This window comes from Syngnathus scovelli, chromosome 15, assembly GCF_024217435.2.
Source record: "Syngnathus scovelli strain Florida chromosome 15, RoL_Ssco_1.2, whole genome shotgun sequence".
In the NCBI taxonomy this organism is placed as follows: domain Eukaryota; kingdom Metazoa; phylum Chordata; class Actinopteri; order Syngnathiformes; family Syngnathidae; genus Syngnathus; species Syngnathus scovelli.
This window is the reverse complement of record NC_090861.1, coordinates 3,763,239-3,778,013: the sequence shown is the minus strand read 5'-3', so window position 1 is coordinate 3,778,013 and position 14,775 is coordinate 3,763,239. Positions and strand designations below refer to the sequence as shown.

At 38.6% G+C, this 14,775-nt stretch overlaps 1 protein-coding gene and 1 long non-coding RNA gene across 3 annotated transcripts; one reads left to right on the top strand and one right to left on the bottom strand.

The window, feature by feature from the left end:
- The first annotated feature begins 201 nt into the window (after positions 1 to 201).
- On the top strand, positions 202 to 14,460 carry LOC125982390 (enkurin-like). Of its 2 annotated transcripts, XM_068653098.1 has the most exons (7): positions 202 to 504; positions 600 to 649; positions 3,022 to 3,076; positions 13,023 to 13,129; positions 13,197 to 13,417; positions 13,484 to 13,630; positions 13,985 to 14,460. In XM_068653098.1, the coding sequence occupies exons 3-7, from the start codon at positions 3,042 to 3,044 to the stop codon at positions 14,153 to 14,155; spliced, it is 681 nt and encodes a 226-aa protein (XP_068509199.1). In that variant the 5' UTR covers positions 202 to 504; positions 600 to 649; positions 3,022 to 3,041; the 3' UTR covers positions 14,156 to 14,460. The 2 variants fall into 2 exon arrangements, with proteins under 2 accessions (XP_068509199.1, XP_049598895.1); XM_049742938.2 differs by lacking the exons at positions 202 to 504; positions 600 to 649; positions 3,022 to 3,076 and adding an exon at positions 12,302 to 12,568.
- On the bottom strand, positions 4,730 to 7,375 carry LOC125982455 (uncharacterized). Its single transcript, XR_007486395.2, has 3 exons — positions 6,779 to 7,375; positions 6,581 to 6,666; positions 4,730 to 5,730 (listed from the first exon to the last, which is right to left on the bottom strand). It is a non-coding gene; the product is annotated as an uncharacterized lncRNA (long non-coding RNA).
- Positions 14,461 to 14,775: the final 315 nt, after the last annotated feature.

Sequence of the window (14,775 nt, the reverse complement as noted above, 5' to 3'; positions counted from 1 at the left end):
GCAAATCAACCAATGTTAACGGTTACGGGTAGCAGAATTTTAAAAATTTTAATTCTAAAACTTGATTAATGTCAACAAAATTCTCACATATGGTTTTTGATGGGGGAAAAAAAGTTCTTTGCTATACTACATAGTATGCGAGTACTGTGAGTACTTAGCCGATCAGTTTTCGTGACGTCACATAATCACATGGGGCTACACAGCCAATCGGATTCATTAGATGGTGATTAGTAGTTTTGCTTCATGCAGGTGACAAGCTGCATATTTATTCAGTTTTATTTCCGTGACTTCTTTTCCTTTTACCTGATTTAAGGTTCATATAAAATTCCGTTTATCATATAGGAGGCTTCTACAGCACACAAACCCACTAATAAGTTTTTAGTTACGTATGGCGAGTGGGCCAGCTTCTGTCGAATTATTGTCACCTGCTTGACAAACAAAATGTCTATTCTCAAAAACGTAAAACATGAAAACCTGGAAGACATTACCTCACCAAATATTTATGTGAGTACTGAATTGCATAAACTTTGCTAATTTTCTTATTTGGGCATACTATATTTAGTCATGTTTATTGTTTTTGTGTCCATATTCTTCTTTAGGTTTTGTAGTTCGGCCAAAAGACTCAACATCTGGACAGCCATCTTGTAAAGTATGCATTTTTTACTTTAAAACGTTTGTTAAACCAGACAAAATGAAAACATATATGCTCAGAAAGATACCACACAATGTAGACTAGAGTTCTGTCAAGTATTGTCATTGTTAAAAATAAATAGGAAAGTATAGATTAGATTTTCATGACATTAATTTAACTGTGGAGATTTTGTAATGAAAAATCAAAAGCAAACTCCTTTTTTCCTTCTGAATATTCTTCCAGTATGTCATACAGCGGTCAACCACAAATCACACAAACTACATTTTGTTTCCTAAAAACTCCTTTCAAGTGATTAATTGTGTTGCCCTTCCCTTCTGTTGATATATTCCACGACTAAGAAATCAAAAGACTCAAAATCGCAGGAAGACATCAGCCTCTTCGTGATGCACGTGCAGATGTTGAGGAAAAGACAAAAAGTTGAAGGAAAGCTTCCTGTTCATTCATTCCTTGTTAAGACTTCTCAACAGTTAGTTATCGGGAAAGACTGGGAATCAAAGCGGAGGATGTTTAATGTCTGGCTTAAACTACAATAACCGCACGACAGCGCTCGTCGATGTCCCCTTAACGTTTCCCTAACGTTCGTGACAAAGGATGGCTTTCTCTTTGGAGAAAACAGAGGCACCTTCCTTTTTCCTATCCAAACAAACCCCTTCATCCACTCATAAATATGTCCCTATTTCCTTCCGAGTTCATCAAGAGGATCATTTCATGAAAGTTGGAAAAAACTGCGAGATATTCTTCATGTAAAGCCCTCAACCTGACCCCACATAAGAAGAAAATTGGGTGACGTGGAGGACCCCACGGAGGAGTCTGCCTCGAATGACTAATGCCTGGCCGCCAGCTCTCCACAGCAGATAACATCAGTTTACATACGACTCTATAAAAAATGACCACCAAGAGTGTACAGCAACTTGAAGCCCTCTGATCTCACAGGCCGGAACAATGGCTTGAAAAAGACTTTTCAAAAGGCCAGTTCCCTCTTTCATGGACTCTTGAGCATCAATGGCAGAATAGGTCAAAGGTTGATGAGGTCAAACTGAACACAACGGACTCGTAATTTGGTTGCAGTGGTCATACGATCGCCGAGTGTATTTTGAGCGCTATCATTGTTCCTTTTTTTTACTCTTGTAATGGAATAAGAGATGCAGGAATGTTCTAAATATTCAAAACAGTTTGATCGCAGTTGTAAACCACGTCAAAATATTACCACAAAAAAAAAAAATTGAGAGAGACAGGTAATAGGAGCAGGAAGTTAAGCAAGCTACTCCGCCATTAGAGATTCTCTTTTCAATATTAATGATTGATGAAATTGCATTTGGAAAGTTTTAAAGAGTAAAAAGTATTTCTGACATGCAAAAAAGAGGGAGATTGAAGTTTGCTCACTTGTAAAAGAATGAATTCTCCAATTTTTAGACTTAAATATCCTTATTTAAATGTTAATATATTTATAGTGTGCCTTTTCTTCAGAATGTGTCATTTTTCCTTTTATGACTTGACTTAGAACTTACTTGAAAGTCAGTGGTGTGACTTCAGACTTACTTGCAACTTCAACATGAAATTTGACTTAGTGTGTATCGCTGAAAGTGTATGACTTTGCTTTTGCCTGTTGACAATTGTGACTTGTGACAGTACGCGGCTTTGTCAGACGTGACGTGACGATATGATTCAGCACACGCCAGCTGCTATCATATCACTACTGTATGTTTGTTCTTTACTAAATAAGATTGTGTCATTTGCAAGATATTACAAAACTTGGCACAAAGGTGACTCGTTCGTTTTGTTTATATAAAAAAAAACACCTCGCTATTTTGTTACCTATTACTTCCTATTGTGAAAATTTAAATAATCATATCACCTTTTCCACATTTCAATTACTGCAATAAATTGAATTTTCTGCAATATTTAAATTTATTAAAATGCATCTGTATGTTAATTAGACATCTATATTTCAAGTTTTTTTTTTTTAAATGTATCATATAATCTAATAATATGGCTAACTAATATAAAGTTCCCCCATGTCAATAAATGTTAAGAATAAGATTTACGTAGCAGCACTCCCAAATACAAACACGGACAAGTTGTTCTTCTCTGATTTGTTTGGTTTGGAGTGCATTGTTCTACAGGCCAGCAAGGGCTGAGGGGGTCAGTGTTTGCATTGTGCTTTCCAAAAACCAAAATGTATTGTCCTCAACATGATGTCGGATGTTTAGAATTACACCGAAAAAATATCGTGTTTACATTATATTGTGAGGAATTCAGTTTTCTTTTTGGATTTGGTCAACGGGATCTGACCTGTCATGACTATTGGGACTCGCGTGACGGTTCATATTTTCATTGCCCTAATCAGATTTTAAAATGTGTCACCGCAGGGGCAGAGTGCTCGCCTTCGATGATGTCATCACTTCTCCGTCCTCTGATTGGCTGGTAAGAGCAAAACTTTACAGTCAATTTCAATGACCCCAAAAAATGTCTGTAGGATTTTGTAGACATTAACAGTTTTTAATTAATTTAATTAGTCATCAATCTTGCTCAAAGGAGACAAATCAGTGTTAAACCGACTAGTCAATGAGTTGATTGTAGTAAGTGAAGTTAAAAAAAACTTATTAGGGAATTGCATTCAGCAGATTTACTCTTCTGCTTAAGCATAATTTTTCCACCTTCTAAGCTCTGCTTCCACAATTAGAAGCAAACAGTCAGCTCAACCCACACTCACACATACACACACACACACTGGTGTGATGATGAGAGGCAATGTGCAAAGCCTCTCGTTGCAAAGCTCTGGGTCCTCCCCTGGTTGTCATGGTAACAAAATCCAGTCTAACATGAGGTGGAATGAGAGCTGGCTGACTTGCATGAGACAAATATGTGTTATAATGAGATTCTATACTTTTCAAAAGTGTCTCCTCTTTACTCTGCCCTTCCTCATATTATCAAGCAATGCTCTGGTGTCTGCAGGTTAGTCAAGTCCTCTTTCTGACATCCTTCCAAAACAGGAAGGTACAGCGTCCATCTTTTTTTTCTTTGATTCTGTTAATTGCATCTCAGCAGGTTGTTATCACTTCCATTGGGTCGATATCGATATCTATATTTAATAGTCATAATCGCTTACACCCACGCATTGCAGCACTGTGCGGTGGTGGACACAGCCATCCTCTCAAATGTCGGCTTTAGCTTCATTCAGCTGTTTTCCTGCGCCGGGGGGGCTTTTTTTTTCTCCTGCAGTTGAATTTGTGCTGATTTTGAAGCTCCACAAAACACCCCCCCACGAAACCTTGCTTGTTCAGGTTTTTTTTTTGTATCCTTTAAAAGCTATAGTAAGGAAAATTGGGTTCATTGCACCTCGACTCCTCGAAGTGAAGAAATCAGCAGTACGTTTTGTAGATTAGTGATGTTAAAAAGAATCCTTACTGTTAGTTTACAAGCGTTTTGATCCAATGTGACAAAGCCCACTCAGCATTAATTGCTCCGTCCTTGTCCTCTAATTGTCCGAGCAAGTGATGATGCTGCACAAACAGCATCTTTTGTCAGCATCAAAACAGCTGCAAGGATGTGTATGCAAGAAACTTTTTGAAATTTGAGCTATTTCACTAAATGTCTGAAGTTTTGCTTTTTTTTAAAAAAAATTTGGCTCACAGCAAAGAAATAAGGATTTAAACTGCACAGAAAGACGCAAAAACAAACGTTTGCAAAATTAATGAGACTTTCATTCACGTTTTAGCCAAGCATCTATTCATAGCGAGAATATATCAAGAAGTCACATGTCCTTCACTCTGAGTACACAAAAAGATTGCATCAAAAAGCGCATTTCATGTATTTTCCTCCCTGTTATCACTTTCGTGAGTAATTTTTGTCATTCCCACGGCCCTGCATGCATTTTTGGAAACATGTTTGGATTTTCTTCCCCCCACCAAATGAGCGACTCCCAAAACATTAGCCCCATAGATTATTAATATTTATCATTTACACATCCTGCCTTCAATTATTCTCCACAAAGGGATGAGATTTTGTCTCTAACTGAAAAAAAAAAAATGGGGCAGTGTTTATTTAGGCAATTACTCAATGAGGCATTATTCAAACCTCACAAAGAACCTTTTTTTTTTTATTATTTTTGACGCTGCCTTGAACTGGATGGTGAACTTCAATTTGACTACAATCCCTTGATGGTGTCGCGGGGGACCTTTATGTGGAACACAGACGATCTTATTATCTTTTATTGCCGCCGTAAATGGAACTCTAATGAGATTCGAAATGCCTGTGAGCTGGTGCACTATATATCGGGGTGGGGGGGGGGGGTCATTTAGGAAGATGACAATTTCGAGGACTGACAAGCGCTGGAAAATAATAGTTGACATTAATGTGAGACGTTACTGAGACTCACTTTTGTCCTTTAGTCACCGCTGACGAAACGATGTCTCACCATATGTTAGTTACGAAACATAACTTTGCTTAACACTACTCGATGGAAAGAATGGTGTGTGTGTGTGTGTGTCGATTGTCATGGTACATTTTAGGGAGGTTACACTATAAATTTAGCTTCAGAGGATGCTAGTAGGGAGGGAAGATGACCAGAATTTGACCAGTCTCCTAAATCATCTGTTTCCCAACCTTACTTGAGCCATTTTGCACAAATCTCATGGCAGAGTGCCAAACAAAAATGAATCGTGACATCTAATTGTTTTGAATTAGTCCTATTTAATTGAACACAAAGCTAATTTTCAGCACCCATTAGCTTAGCCACATTTTTAAATATGCAAGTTTTCATCATGGAATTCCATCATAATAACAAATGTCCAATATTGATAATACAAAAAAAAAAAGAATGCACAATTGGACTGATACTCCAAAATGTTTGTCTTTCTATTTGAAGACTAAACACCATTCATAGAAATTGACATCAAGGTGAGATTTATCATTTTGGTGCTCACCCAAGATTGTGTTCCTTTTGCAAATGTTTGTTTTGCTGTAGACAGAGAATGCAGGACTGTCGTGTCAGCCCTCCAGCCTCGACCCCATTGTGTGAGCAGGGAGCGGGTCACCTTCTTCTCCAGATAACATACTGTAGGTGACCAGGCTGCTGTCTATAGGAGGGACAGTGACATCACATAGTCAGTCCGTAGCGAGGGAGGATGTCCGATAGACACCCAGAATCTTGTTTGTTTTCAGCTTGGGGGGGAAGCTGACGTGTTGGAGAACGGGAGATAAGGAAAACAATACATCATTGGGCTGATTTCATATGTTTTAATAACATTAGTATAAATATGGGGAACGTGACTGACAGCCGAGTGTAATTAAAGTTTTGGGCCGAGTACAGATGTGTTTATTGTAGCTGGTCTGTGCACGGGGTCGGAACTTTCTCACCATTGCCACAGACCGCGTCAAGGTGACCACATCCGGTCATCTTTAAGTAAGCTGACGTCCATGCTGGGACATGGTGGCCACAAAAATACGATACAACTGTCAATTTGTCTTTATAAAGATAATTGTCAGTTTTGATTGACACTTTCAGAAAGGTATTATTAGTTTTATTATTATTATTATTATTATTTATTTATTAATATTCTAATATATTATCATTTATTTATTTATTTATTTATTGACTTATTTTTAAAATGTTATACGTATTGTGCATGCTTCCGTTTTTTTATCCCTATAGAGTTGACCCAGTTTGTTGGCGATATATACGTACGTACATTTCCTACCATGTTCAAGGTGAAGACAAAACAATGAGGAGCATGTCGTCTTGTCAGATAAGAGCAGTTCATCACACTCTTGGACGGGACGGTCCATTTTAGGCAACACGACCGATTGCGGTATCTTCAGGTCAAATGTTCTATTGATAGTTTGTCTTCAGTACTGTCCATCGACATGATACGTAGAGATTCTTTTATTTGAGGGGTGATTGCCAGGAAAGCATAGTGTGAAACTCACCTCCAGACTTTCCCAGAAGGTCATCAGGTGACTAATCTTACCAGTGATTCTTCTATTTGATATCGTAAAGTGGGACGCTTGGCTGTCTGAAAACACAGGAAAAGAGTCGAGATGTAGCTTGTATGGCGCAGCCTACCCGAAATGACCAAAAGGAAGAGGTAGAGACGTTGTGTCCACTCTGGGACAATGGGAACAAACCTGTGTCGCGTCACGGCACAACCATTCATTGCACGCTGCAGTTGGGAGGATAAAGGTCACGCCAGTTCAGCACAGGTCGGCTGTGAGGTGAGGCGCTCTCGACACCCTATTCCGACATGCCCGGCCGTGTGGCGCATTGTGCTGGCGCCCCCACCTGCCTCCACTGATAAAAATCACAGAGCTCATCAAGTTGCTCTCATTAAATTCTTGCTGGCACAAGAAATGAAATCAAATCCCTACGGTAATGTCAAGAACAATATAAAACGTAGCTCGTTCGTAAAGGAACTGATCTACATCGTACATGAACGATAGGATCGTGTACAATCCATCGCTCGCCGTATTTTTTTGACGTCAGCCATTGGCCCGGTTCTAGGAATAGTGTGCGTTTGACCTCATTTGAATCATTTTATAGAGACGAGCAACAATGGAAAAAGCGCCGCGTCCTCTACGAGGTGTGTCTTAAAAGAATGTGGACTGAAAGGTAAACATTGTTTACCTGAAAAGACCTCGCAAAAAAAGAAGCCAAGATAATAAAATTAAAAAGTGTTTATCCAAGTTAGAGAATGGCTTGGCTCGTGCCCAAGCTCTCTTGAGAGTTCTTTGTACCGCTTGTTGAGAATTTTTCTTTACCCTACCGTGAATGTTTTTAGAAGATCAGAATATCTCCGCAGATGGGCACTTCAGAAAATGAATGGACGGACATCAAACGCAAGGCGCTTAATTTCCGATTGATACGTCGTCACCATGACGTATTTCCCATCGGGGCTAAGATGTTTACCAGATATTGTCCTGAGGCTCGTGACGTCTATTAAATTAAAGTTTGAGACATTCGCATTTTGCTCAACAAAAGAATTTGGGTGTGTTTGTTCGTGTGTGCGTCCACAACAAAACAATGACAAGACTCGGCACACATCCTCTGTGTTTGTGTCGCTACAGACTTTCTCCCGCCATGTCGCCTGTGACTCAAGCTCCTGCACAAGCAGGAAGAGGAAGCCACATATTGAAGTCACTCGTGCACTTACCAATAAGCCTCTTAACAATACGTCATGGCACAATATGAATAGGTCCAATGAGACAGCGCCGGGGAAATATTTCAGATTTATCGTCTTCGCCCTGTTTGTAAATGGGTCACATTGGGGAATGCGAGCGGAGAGATATGTTGGCTAGCTTAAGTTGCGGACAGTGGGAACGCTGGTTTATTTTGTCAGCTGAAGACCCCCAAGGCGATGACACACACTAGGAGAACAGACCTCCTGTCGGTTCAAACTGAACAGCCTGTACTCAAAGAGATCTTACGTAGTAGATGACCGAGCTGGGGTTAAAAAAAAAAAAAGATCATGGAATTGACTTATAATGAACAACCAAAGGAAGTTACCGTATTTTTCGGACTATAAGGCGCACTGGACTATAAGGCGCACCTTCAATGAATGGCCCATTTTAAAACTTTGTCCTTATATAAGGCGCACCATTAATACATCATGTCAGATTTTTAATCCAAATCATTCTCCATTTTATCTTTATTTCAACTTCAGACGCAACAAATTACTTTATAATCACAAAATAACGATCCATAGTCTTTTTGATTCATGATTCATAGTCTTCAGTTGGCCACTTATGATTGATTTCATGACACAATGCTTCGGGACAGTTTAAATTTAGGAATTTGGTCCATAGATAAGGCGCACTGGACTATAAGGCGCACTGTCTGCTTTTGAGAACATTTTAGGTTTTTTGGTGCGCCTTATAGTCTGGAAAATACGGTAATTGGAGTGTACAAAAAAAATATAATCAATAGTACGGCGTGACCTCCATTTTCCATCCACTCATCCTGTTTTAGGTCACGGAGACCTTGAGACTTTCACAGCACACTTTGAGCAAAATTGGTCGCCAGCCAGTCTCATTTGATTTCAAAAATATGACATTTTGGTAGATATATGCTCTTGCCTTCCAGTCAAGAGGACTTGGATTTGAATCTTGGCACCGGCTTTCCTGTTCCTGTGTGGAGTTTCCTGCGTGGGCTTTTCCCGGTATGCTCGCTTCCTTCCACATTCCAATAGCATGCCTGCTAACTTAATTGAAATTGTCCATAGGTGTAAAAGGGAGTGAAAGTGGTCTTTCCGTCTACGTGCCCTGCAGTTGACTGGTAACCAGGGAGGCCATTTGGTTGTTTTGGTTACCACCGTTAGGTTCATCGATGAATACCGCTACGAGTCGTGGGTGGCGCTCCGAATTGGAGGTGATGAAATGTGATTCTATGAGCAGACCGTCGTGGAGTGTCCCTTATTTATTGTCCTGCATTTCTTCCCCCCCGTTAGCCTTCAGTGACTATATGACCTTTATTGCAGCTGTAAAAGATTTACACCTTAGCATTTCCACACCACGTGGAGTATGAACGATTACTGCGGCACCTGCAGAAAAAGGCAGGACTCTCTCATGAACTCACACCCAGCCATCTTTAATATCAATGGCAGCCCAGTACAAAGTGACTTTTGATTCTCCTTACATAAGAATCAACTAAAGCGCCCCCTGGTGTTTTAATGATGCATTAATGATGATACACGATTTCAATCATTGCTGTAAGCTCTTTTGTCTCGCCTCAGGGTTGTTGCTTCACGACGTACGGAACATACATGCGAGGCGTATATTTAGAACGTGTAGCCGAGCGAGAGAGAGAGCATTGCGTGGGACTAACACAAATGCATATTTATGAGCGGAGTGTGTTGATGCACCTGTACACGTTCAGACACACACATGGTGTCACGCCCTGCAGAGGAAACTCCAGCTCGTAAAAGCGACTCTGCGTGATGCTTCACTTGATGCATTATTTACCTCGCCGATTCTCTTTTTCATTTCGTTCCTTTCAAACTCGTCTTTTACGGTGGTCAGAGTGCCTTTCGGTAACTCCATGAAATGAAAGGGAGCTATTTTAAGTTCACCTTTGCGTTATGTTTTTTTGGCAAGGCAGGAAGTAGGAGAGAGAAGACTCAGCAGGGGGAAGCCCTCATCTTTTCCAGCTCATCGGGGTTGCACGCATTAATTGTTCGCACATTCATTATTCACCTCCCACAGATCATGAATTATTCAACGCTGGTATTTCCACACGAGAACAGTGAGGGGAAGATATGAGGAATGCCGTTTTTGTCTGAAGTCTGTTCTCTTCGTTATTGAATCACGTTAGGATGATTTCAAATCGGACTCCATTCTGCGTCAAAACAAGCAAATATGGAGCAGTCGAGATGAATCCGGGCTCTTGATCAGTCTTGGCAGAGATGCGGTGGCACAGTGGGACTTCGCAAACGTCTTCCACAATCTGTCATAATATTGCATCACCTCGGTGTGGCTATACCCGATCGTTTTTTATTTCCAAACCTCAGGAGGGAGATCATTTTTGTCAGGAAATTACACATTTTCATATTTATTGCCACGCCGGGATGCTTGTGTGTTGATGTGACTTACCTGAAATGAAAAGCCAACTTCCTGCATTCCTACCTAGCCTAGTAACACATTTACACAATCCTTTTTAATGTTCAACTAATCTAATAGGAGCTAATATTAGATGTCATTAGGTTGACTGCCAACTGTGTGACCGAGTATGGGCTCATTATTTCCTAAATGGGTGACAATGTGACTTTCAAAATAGGCTCGGGATTTTATTGCTTTTGAGTTTGCATGTTTTCAACTCACTTGGGATTATAATGTGGGAAAGGCAAAGCAGAATACCACTAGTACATTTTGATCCATCAATGACAGATTATTATAAAGACCTGTATATCAAAATATAGCAATTAACCATCTAATGACAATTTTCTAGTTTTATATTTAAATTTCAAATGAACGGTGAAAGCAAAGACAAAAAGGAGGACATTTTTTTTCTACAATTTTTTGTTTTCTAAAGTAAGCTGTAATTTATTTTTTGAAAAGCATTTTCGTTTTCATGTACAAAGATTTGTTAATTTTTTTTTTTTTTTATTAGTTAAAACGTGTAAAACTCCCCACTTGTGTATGTCTTCCTGTTTCTCTATTTATCCAAGCTCATTGTCAAGTTGTCTACGCCTGCAAACTGATTTTTTTTTTTTTCCCCTCTTGGCATCTTCCCAGCTGTGTTGTTTTGTCACAGTAGAAGTGTGAGTTAGTCTCCAGGTTTTGTTCACTTTGTGTCTTATTAGTTGTCATGTTGCCTGTTTCATTTGACTCACTTTCCTGTGCTTAAGGGTTATTTTAACTTTACAACATTTCCTTTCCTGGAACTTTGTTTTATTTTTTTATTGACTCAAATGTTTTTTTTACTGTGAAAAAAAAAAAAAAAAAAGCTCTCAACTACAGTACAAAAAAAATGTGTGCAAATTTAATGCTGTGATAAGTGAAAATTAAATGTAAAAAATTAAATCCTTAAATATAAACGTAGCTAAATTTGACTGTAGCCATGACTTCTCCATCAAATTTGTAATTTTTTTATCCTGGACAGTTTTACATGCAACAATCTTTGCATCGTTGAACACGTGGGAATCTAATTAAAAGTGCCCAAAATAGTCCTTTTATTTTGGACCCTTTGAAATTATTCAGTGGGAAACTGACATGGAAGTCTCTTCGCACAGGAAATGAAAAGAGGAGCAACCATTAACCTTGCATTAATGTCAGCAAGATGTCAGTAGCATAAATTGTTTGGATGAGATTGTCCCTGTATAAAACACAAACTGATTTACTGGAAGCTCTATAAATTGAATTCCACCATCCAATGCCAGAAAGTCCGACTTCAACTTACTTGAATGTTTCACTCCCTGGGTTTGATTATATTTGAGTTTGGAATAGTTTAGCCAATATTCCAATAAAAACACATTCTAACGTCATTGTGTTAATTTAGCAGAGGAAACAAACTCTTCAAGGAGGGAATTGCAAATATAACGTCAGACATGAATCTGAAATTAGAGTAAGCATAAACTCAAAGTACAATAAGCGGTAAATCTCACTATTTCCAGAAACAAACATTTTAATGAATACTAAGAGTTGAGAACATTGCCCTTTGACCTTACCACGCGGGACAAATAAGGCAGTGTAGTAGGGCTTCATTACTGTACATTGACTAAACTGATGACTGCTTTAGCTTTGTATTTGGCGCCATCTAGTGTCAAGTAATTATTACAGTACGAATGCATTGACCAGGTATTTCAGGGAGACTCAAAAGAAGTAACTTTATAATTAAATTTGCATTATTATGTCTCCATTTTAGCAAAAAAATATTCTCACTTTACGCGGTTTGTTTTGAAATTACAAACTACTATGTTTCATATTTCATACTTAGTGATTATGACGTCACTACATATGGTGCCGGCAAATCGTATTAATGTAATACAAAATGAGGACATGGAAGGAAAATTGATATTTTCTAGAAAAGCTCATTAAACTTATTGGAATCAAATTGAAATGGAATTCTTTTTAACAACCGCGGGATATCGCTGACACGTTCGTTGAGTGGGATTTCTTTAATACACAGTGAAGCACGATGACGTCATGCGGTTGGCTACTACAGGATTTGAACGCGTCAACAGCGACTCGCCTTAATACACAGACGCAACAACTGCATCGTCAATTTTCACATTGATTAAACAGCATGGCATGCGGACGTTTTTTTTTTTTTGCAGGCTACGTTACGGTATTTGGATCGGAACCAACGAGCTTGCCTGAGGGCTTGGTTATAGGAGTTATTTTGTTGAGCTCTTTGGGGGAAATCTATCCACAGGACACAGTTCTTAATTTTAATCAAAGTTATGTGATCATGGATAAGCCAAAGAGGTAATTTAGAGGGGGAGAAATTATTCATTGGTGTTTTTTAACGACCAAATAATATAAATTAGCTACTTTTTGTACGCTCATGAAGTTTTTGAGCATATTTGGCACATGCTGAGTTTGTTTTGTGTGTACAGCATGTGTGTTCCTTTTTGTTTTTAACACTTACTAAAGCAACATACTAATTTTAGTATTTCTGTTTGAGTTTTCTATGCAACACTTTTTAATAGAATTAATTAACAACACTTTATAGAATTTTTTTGGGGGGGCTGAACACATGGGCTCACTCTGCTTTAGTATTTAAATAGTTAATATATAATAAATATGTTTAAATAATTTTCAGGGTGGTACTTGGAGTCAAATATTTGAGTGTACCGTATTTTGATGATTGTGCTAAGCAATGACCAATATTGAATAAATATAAATATAAAATAATGAATTTATTTTGCTAATTTTTCAGGTACGTGTCCAGCTCAAGGCAAAACAACATAACAACAACAGTAATCGAGCTGCAGCATCCGGCAAACTACCTGACCAAGTTCTCCCTCCAATCAAAGTTGCCTGATAGTGAGTCTTCTAAAACGCCATTCATTGCATTGCTGTGCATCTTACGAGTATATACTTTATTTTCCAGACAAACTACATGTCCGCAATGTTTATTGTACCAGTGCTACAAATAAGCCAATGTTGTCTGCGGGGACATTTCTGCTTCCTACTGGCCTCCCCGCAAAAAAGATGTTTACAGCCGTGCCAAAGTCATCCAAGCCGCCATTTTGTGTTGTTGACAACAACATGGGGCACAGGGAGGTCCTAAATAAACTCTCAGGACTTGTGCCAGTATACATAAGGAAAAAGGTATTGATTATATAGAGAGATATTATAATTGTTTTAGAGCTTAATCTTTTTTTTTTTATGTGGCAGGATTATGGAGAGGTACCCAAATATCTTCTACGCCGCAGACCAAAGCCCCCGAAGTCTCCTCAGGAAAAGAGCGTTATCGAGGTGGCGAAACCAGAGGAACCAGATATCGAAAAGCTTACAGAAGAGGACTTTCGTGAAATCATTGAGGTAATTAATTCATCACAAAGCTGCAAATTGCACCGTGACATCAATTTGAATCGACAACAGGTGGCAGTACAGGATAAAGATGGTTTTATTTTTCCTCACACATTTTTTTATATTATTATATTCAAAATAACAGATTTAATGTTTATATTTTTCAAAACTTTTCGACTTCATTTATGATTACCAATAAAGCAAAAACATTGATAGAGAGCCCACAATGGGTTGCCAATCCCAGCTACATATAAAGCTATATTTATTTAAAATATTACTTTAGATGTGGCACAAACCTACAGATAGCAAAAATCCCCCATGGTATGCATATTTGAGTTATTAACCAGTAATATTTTCCCTCTTAAGTACCTGAAAAAGAGACTTCAAAAGCTGAACAAGGCCTACACGCACCTTCCATTAGTCATAGACACGCCTTGGTTGAAGAGTCGTAAATTGCGAATGGAAGCTGATCTGAAACAGGTGGAGACTGACATTGAACTCATTGAAACTTTGGTGTCCAACAAGAAGAGCACATGAACCCACGCCGTCTGTGTCTTCACCAAAGTCTGCCAGAAACAGTCTCTGCTTTGCATCTCTTTGAATACGATGAAAGACTGCAGTCATGACATATTTTTTTTTATGTTAGAACTTCTATTCAAATGTGCTGTTTATATGTGTATACATATTTTTTTTAAATCTGTTCAAATGTGCTGCGTGTGTTTATATGTGTATTATGTATACTTCAAAATGAACGGTCCAAGGCAGAGTTCTGATTGGTAGCAATGGGCCACTAATAGTAATTTAATCAGGATGTGATTGCAGTATAAAAAGCTTTAAGTCAATCATGTTTACTGTGCTATTTTAATCAGGCAGGTTTGGGACCACAGTTTTCAAGTTGGAATAGTTTTCTGATCCTGCATGATTGTTCCAACTAACTTGTTTACGTGTTTTCTGTCTCTGGTGAAAATGCCAACATGTATGGCATATGGTTATACCAATAAATCGAACATCGATTTATTTTTTTAAAGCCAGTCTCTGCATCATGTCTGAACCATCAACAAAGGGTCCTATCCTAAATCTAGCACTGATATTTTTATATATAATATATATTAAATATATTATTGTACTTGTTGAGATGGGAGCCACCATCGCTCTCC